This window comes from Diaphorina citri, unplaced genomic scaffold (genome assembly GCF_000475195.1).
Source record: "Diaphorina citri unplaced genomic scaffold, Diaci psyllid genome assembly version 1.1 scaffold78518, whole genome shotgun sequence".
NCBI lineage: Eukaryota > Metazoa > Arthropoda > Insecta > Hemiptera > Psyllidae > Diaphorina > Diaphorina citri.
The window spans coordinates 1-7,182 of NW_007455603.1; the positions used below are offsets into that span (position 1 = coordinate 1).

At 39.3% G+C, this 7,182-nt stretch overlaps 2 protein-coding genes and 1 pseudogene across 2 annotated transcripts in view; all 3 read right to left on the minus strand.

The window, feature by feature from the left end:
• Window positions 1–5: 5 nt before the first annotated feature.
• Window positions 6–1,267, minus strand: LOC103524025 (protoporphyrinogen oxidase-like; the record flags this gene model as incomplete). The annotated part of the gene is made up of 1 exon (XM_008489031.2): window positions 6–1,267. A coding segment is annotated over exon 1 (1,227 nt), but the record flags the coding sequence as incomplete, so codon positions are not given.
• A 399-nt stretch (window positions 1,268–1,666) lies between these two features.
• On the minus strand, window positions 1,667–4,368 carry LOC103524024 (annotated as a pseudogene).
• A 1,132-nt stretch (window positions 4,369–5,500) lies between these two features.
• The window catches only part of LOC103524026 (protoporphyrinogen oxidase-like), a 4,783-nt gene continuing 3,101 nt past the window's right edge, over window positions 5,501–7,182 (minus strand). The window contains exon 2 of the mRNA XM_008489033.1: window positions 5,501–5,593. Coding sequence (XP_008487255.1) covers window positions 5,501–5,593 — 93 coding nt within the window. The remainder of the gene's footprint in view (window positions 5,594–7,182) is intronic.

Consider the following 7,182-nt stretch of genomic DNA (forward strand, 5'->3'; position numbering starts at 1 on the left):
TTGAGTATTTCCACATGCTGCGCGTGCGGTGTACGGGGCATGTCCAATATCTCATGCACATATCTGCATGCAATGTCCAGGATGTACTCCTTGCTCTGACCTTTGAAATAAGTATCATACCACGCCCCACCCATCATAACAGTAAGTATAGTCCAGTCTGCCTGCTCAAAACAACACGAGTCAAACACAACACCTAGGATTGGAAGTTTTTCTCTAGGAGGCACCAGGAAACCAAATGCATTCTGTTTCATAGGAATATTCTCATAGGCGAGGTTTATCACTGCTACATTGACATGTTCTATACTACTGAGTAGATTGCCTAGGGTAGGGTGCTGCTTGTGTAGTAGCATGCCTAGCTTGGGCGCCGGTAATGCACTGACCACATGGTTAGCTTCAATGTGTTGATCGTTATTGAGTGTTACTTTGACACCCTTCTCCAGAAATTCCAAGTTCGTACAGGTTGTATCCATCTTGACCTCTACCTTATTACTGAGATGTTCCCCCAGTGTATTCACTATTGTCTGCAGACCTCCCTCTACAGACCAGACACTCCACTTCTCTATCCTAGATCTCCTATACAGTTCACTCTCCTCATAACCAGATAGATCAGGTCTCTTACTCATCATCTCCTTGATAGCACCCTTGATAACACCACCATGTAGCTGCTCCAACTCAAACAACTTCGCCATGAGGAAGTTGACACTGATCTTCTTAGCATCTCCAGCACAGATACCACAGATCATGGAACTTACGGCATAGTCAGCCACTTCTGATCCAAACCTACGAGACACAAAGTCATAGATACTCTCATCTGTTTTAGGCACCGTCTTGGTTGTCAAGTCATGAAGAATGGAAAAGATGAGTGGTTTACTAAACGGAGAGTGAGTCTTGAATAATGAAAAGAAATTGGATGGTAGTTTATGAAGTTTCTTATTCACGTAGATCAGTCGATTCTGCGCGGTTGGGTGGGAGGAGGTGATGGGTATCACTTGGTCTGCTAATCCCAAATCTTCCACCAGTTTCAATGTGTTTGCTCCTAGTCTACCTTTCGGCCGAATTGTCCGAGGGCCTTTCTCAAAGATGAGCCCCTCTGGTGACTGCACAGATCGCACCCAGCCCCCTAGCCTGCTGCTAGATTCTAGTAAGGTAATAGCGCCTGGTTTTGGAGCTGATTTCAGCGCATAGAAGGCCGCCGCCAAACCACTGATTCCACCTCCCAAGATAAGAGACATGATGAATCTGAAATCAGAACACAACGCGAGAGTTAAAGTCCGTTTGTCTGTCTGTCCGATTGTGACACGGGGAGGGGGAAGGAGTGGTTGACACAGCTGGCTTACAATAAATCTCATCAAAGAATACCCAATATAATGAAAAAGACACTGATTTATGTGGAACAGAAATGATCAGATTTTATAATATTTTAGACGATACAATCTAATGAAAGTCAACACGATAAGAAACATGAGAAAACATACAATTCTCAGAACTATGCACAAAATTCTTATAACTAACAGAAGAACTAAGGGTAAAATATGTTTCAAATTAAAAACTCAAGTGCCTACTTACTGAAGAGAGTAAAACGGAAAAACATCCGAATAGAGTTAATTTAAAATACGAAGATCAGGTGGAAAAAAATCAATAAAATAAAAATAATGATAAGAGGCGATGGGATGGAAAAATAAAAGTTATTCATTAGAAAACTCAATTATAAAGGTATACTCGTAGTTCTAATACACAAAAGGTGATGGTATTTCTATTAAATTTCAAGTAATACAAAACATTATTTACACAGGTGTTGTGTACCGCTGTTTCAACGACTCATAATTCTTACAATCAGCCTTGGAGACTGAGGGTTTGATTCTTTTGAGAGCAATATCAAAATGTCTGAATCCTATGGTAACTTGTTCTGTATCATCAATACCAGCTTGATCATCATTCTCCACTGAGTTAACTATTTCCAATATGGCTTGTTCCCTTGCTTCTTTGACAAGTTGTTCGAGATCAGCACCTGAGAATCCTTCACATCTCTCATCTGCAGCTATCTTGTCAAAGTCTACATCTTCACCCATCATAGGGTCCTTGCCCTGTTTGGTTAGGGCGAGTAAGATTTCTTTCCTATCTTGTTCATTAGGAAGATTAACGAACAGGATTCTATCAAATCTACCAGGTCTCATGACAGCAGGATCAATGATGTCAGGTCTGTTAGTTGCTGCCATGAGAAATACACCGCCTCGACCTTCAAACCCATCCATTTCTGTGAGGAGTTGATTGACTATCCTCATACTGGAGTTGTTATCACCTAGACTTGATCTCTTGGGACATAGCGCATCTATTTCATCAAAGAAGATAACACAGGGCTGAGAGTTACGAGCGCGTTGGAAACATTGTCTGACTGCGCGTTCACTTTCTCCTAGATACATGTTGAGTAGCTCAGGACCTTTCACCGAGATAAAGTTGATACCAGCTTCATTAGCCACTGCTTTTGCTAGCAGTGTTTTACCACATCCTGGGGGACCACATAGCAGAACACCTGACGGTGTGGATTTTCCAAATAACTTGGGATATTTTACAGGAAACATAATTGACATTTGCAGTTGATGTCTGATGTCTTTCAGAGAACCAACATTATCCCATGTCACGTTAGGAACTGTTGCAAATCCTTCACGCTTCGCAGATGGTTGTACAACTTTCAAGGCGTTTTCAAAATCTTGCTGAGTGACGGAAATCTGAGACAAGTGTTCTTCTGATATTTCACTGCTGTCATTGTACCACTTTAGTAAAGCCTTCAACTCTTCATCTTTGACTTGTAATTCATTGTCAAGTTGATCCTCTTTCTCTTCTGATGTGTTTCTTAGTTCTAGTGAAACTCTGCTGATTGCTGACAAGGCAGATTCTCGCATCAAAGCTTTTAAATCAGCTCCAACATAGCCAGGTGTTCTTTCTGCAAGAACTTGTAATGATATCTCTGGAGCAAGCTTTCGGTTTTTTGTGATAACTTTCAAGATTTCCAATCGACTCTCACGGTCTGGAATGCCTAGACAAACTTCTCTTTCAAATCTACCTGCTCTTCTCAAAGCAGGATCAATACTGTCAGGTCTGTTAGTTGCTCCAATGACTAGCACTTGTTTTCCACTCTCATCAAATTCTAAATTATCCAAGGATGTCAACAGTTGTGCCACAATTCTTCGCTCCATATCTTTGGAAGCAGATTCTCTGTCTGGTGAAATGGCATCCACTTCATCAAAGAAGATGATACATGGTGCAGAAGACAATGCTTGCTCAAACAAATCTCGAATTCTTTCTTCTGACTGCCCGGATATACCTCCTATTATTTCAGGACCTGCTACTTTGAGTAGAGGTACATTGAGTTCTCCTGCCAAGGCATGTGCTAGTAGTGTTTTGCCTGCACCAGGAGGACCATGTAATAGAAAGCCTCGTGGTGGTGGTTCACCTATAGCACTGTACAACTCGATGTGTTTCATATGAAGAGATAGCTTCACCACTTCCTTGAGAATCTTCTCATTGCCACCAATATCTTTGAATGACAAATTAGTCTCTGTTGGAATGATTTCTCGTTTTTTCTTTTTACTACTAACAGATAGAGTAGGATCTAGTGCTGGCCGTTTTATTGAAGATTTTGGCGTTTCACATACTTTTACAATGTTAGCAGCAACATTAGCAGAGGGTGTTTTTGATTGTATAATGTTAATTCTCTCTTCTATAATTTTAATGTTGGGCTGTACATCTTGATCCTTGATACTTTCTTGTTTTTTAGTCACAATAGGTGTGCTCACAGAAGGACCATTTGATTTGCCATTATCAAAGACATCCACAGTATCTTCACTAAAGTCTACTTCAGGCTGTTCATTATTCTCAATATCATTTGTACGTTCATCATTCTCAGGTTCATTATCAGTTTTTCGTTTTTTATTTCCCTGCTCCTCATTATCAGAGCCATCACTACTAAGATCTATCAATTCTTCTTGGCTTGACTTAGGCTTGTCTTCTTCCTTTTTATTCATTTTAGCATACAAGTTGGAGAAGCTATTATTGGCTCTATTGTTATCAAGTTCCACTATATCACCATTGCCTTGTTTGTTTTCTCTGTCCTGGACGTCATTGTTATTTCTAGGTTGCTGTATATTGAGCCCAGAGTATATCTGGGCAACCATAAGTTTCAGGGCATGTCTTTTTCTTCTCCCATATTCAAAGAAGTTCTGTCTCAAATGATCTGTTATGTTATCCACAGACATGTAGGGATCACATTTAGTCTCCACGTATTTGACAATTCTGCCCTCTAGAACTCGATCATAAGGGATCCTTGGTGGCCCTCTTCTGTTGAATCCATCCATATTATTAAATAGGAAGGTACCTGTAGGAGAGCAAATGTTATTATCATATATTTTTAGCTATCAAAGGGATAACACTATACATAATAAATGTTGGATAGGTACAGAGTTGTGTCAACAATACATTCAACAGAAATTGACAAATAAATAAAAAAGTTAGTACGTAGACTTTAACGGGTTATAGTCTTTAATGGATATTCGTTTTCCCACCGAAGTGTTATGTAATCTTTATAGTTTTAGGTTTGTTATATGGTGTTTTGGGTGGACTATTTAGTACTAATAAACTAATTTGTATAGAAATAGTCAAAGTGGAAGTTTGGTACACTACTTATTTGTAACGGATGTTACTTTTAATTTAATGTATGAATGAAAAGGGTTCCCACCTACCTTGATAGTTTCTTCTTTCAGACACAATACATGGTTGACGGTAAAACGGTTCACCAAAGTAAGGGTTTGATCTTGTTTATTTTTTGTTTCAATAGTAATAAAGTCCTTCTTCATACACATAAGAACCAGATCTTCATTAATTAGTCCTCCATCCACTTAACTAGATTTTTTATGTAACAAAGGACAGGAAACCTCAAATTTGAATGTCCAGGGTGAACGGACATTGGTGTCAAAAAAAAAAAAAAAAAAAACAAAAATTAGTTGGGCAAATATGATGTACATATCTGGCTAGTATTGTATTTTAAAAATAAGAATGGTCTACACTAGTCCGAGGAGTTGAAATATGTTAGCCCCATCGAGGTCCTTGTATCGGGTGGTGTTATGGTTTCTAGTTGGTGGTCAGATTTAATTAAATAATCTGGACTTTGTTTTTCTTGTTTCAACTTCTTACTTCTTAGATGTTCTCCTAACCTTGGATAGGATCTGTCAAGGAACGTTCAATGTTTCTACAAAATTATTATATTTTTTTTTCTTCAAACTATCTCCCGTGACGATTGACGATCAGAAGAGTATATTTTTCTCTTAATCTCTCCCACTGTCCTATCCTCTGGACAGACCGATCCCCTACAATTTGTCTCTCTTCTGTATCACAACCGACCCCTGATTTTGTCCTTCCCTCTTGTCGATTGGGATTGTCCGGATCGTTCGACCGCTCAAGGAGTTTTCCCAAGAGAGACGAAAATTTCTGGTTCGTGTTCAGAGTACTACCAACTGACGCCAAGTCCTGTTCGGTCGGTTAAATTGTACCGATCTTCGGATCTCTTGTAGTGGGGCCACATATATCGTCTATGTTTTTCCTGTAGAAAAGAAATAACGATAACGTAACGGTAAGTCGTTTTCGATTTCGGTCGATGTTGTTGTTGTTGTCCTATCCTCTTTCGGCTCGGCAAGGCGTTCTTAGACAAAGTCCTATCTTTTTAGCGACAGGACCTATCAACTTAGTTGGGGACACCTGGATCATGAAACGTTCCCTCTACGTGGTGAGAGGTTTGGATTGACCGGTGGTGTTTCTCTTGAATGAAAAGTGAAAAGAGTCGTCAAAATGACTGTATGAAAAAGCTACCGTGATTTCAACCACAACCCATCTGAAAAGAAGAAACACAGTAAAACTGTTCACCCACGAAAATCAGCAATGGCACTGGAGACCTACATTCAAACTACATCAAAGTAGAAATTGGAGTTGAGTTATTAGTTAAGTGTTGTTTTCTTTTGAAAAAGAGGTAAAAAAATTTCTCCAAACTGTCTCCCCTGAAATTGACGATACAAGAATAGCAGGCTTAGCTCTCTCTTCCTGCTGTCCTATCCTCTTTCCGGTCGGCAAGGCTCTTGCTTTGTAATAGGGTAGTCCTTATTTTAGGCGGGGCGCTTTAGCTTGTCGTTGGATCTTGAAAAAAGAGGTTCAAGTTTCAACTCTAAGTTCTTAAAAACATTTAAAAGGGCGACAGTGCACCACTGTGCACTTGGTTTGAGATCACAGCGAGAGATTCGCCCGAATTTCTACTTTATTTTTTTTCCTCGGTTTTAAACTTTAAAAGTTAAAACACAAAAAGCCGTACCTCATCCCGCCTTTCGTTAGCAAACCTTTGCAAAATGGTCGCTTTGTCAGTAATTTTCAGGTAAAAACAACTGTTCCTCCACCTCATTTTGCTAAAGAGTGCAAGGTATTCTATAACCTTTCAGCATGGTGTATGCTTTTGGTTGGTAAACCTTTACACAGGTCTCGTGTAGACATTTTGAGTTAGCATATCGAAAGTAGTTGAACCTAGATTCCTTGTTAATTCCATTCATATCATATGACATTTTAGAAGGTAATTTTACAAATCCCTATTTGAATTTCACCATCCTATGATGAACTTATGTCGGTCTCGTCGATATGACTTGGATGTCCGGTGAATGCTCTTTTATTTGTAGTTATGTCAAAAGACAAAGTCTCGTGAATATTCGTGACTAGTTCCTCTTGTAAACTAATTTCTAACGTTGTCGTTCCTTCATCCATAGATGAAGTGTTTGAATGATCCAAAATAATTCCTGTCGGTCGGATCAATCGAATCAACCATCACGCAGACGGAACATTCGTGATCCGACGCACCCAAGTTAAGGACGGGTCCCATCTAAAATAGGACTACCCTATTACAAGCAGGAACCTTTACCGACCGAAAGAGGATAGGACAGAAGGAAGAGAGAAACTAAAACCCTACTATTCAGGTATCGTCAATGTCAAGGGGAGACAGTTTGGAGAACTTTTTTTTTTTTTTTTTATAACTCCTATCCAAAACGTAATGTCCGTAGTGGTCGAATACATAACGTTTAAATACATAATACTTTTGTGTTTTTCACTCTAAAACGTACCAGTTGAAAAGAAAAAGGGTGAACAATAAAAGTAAGT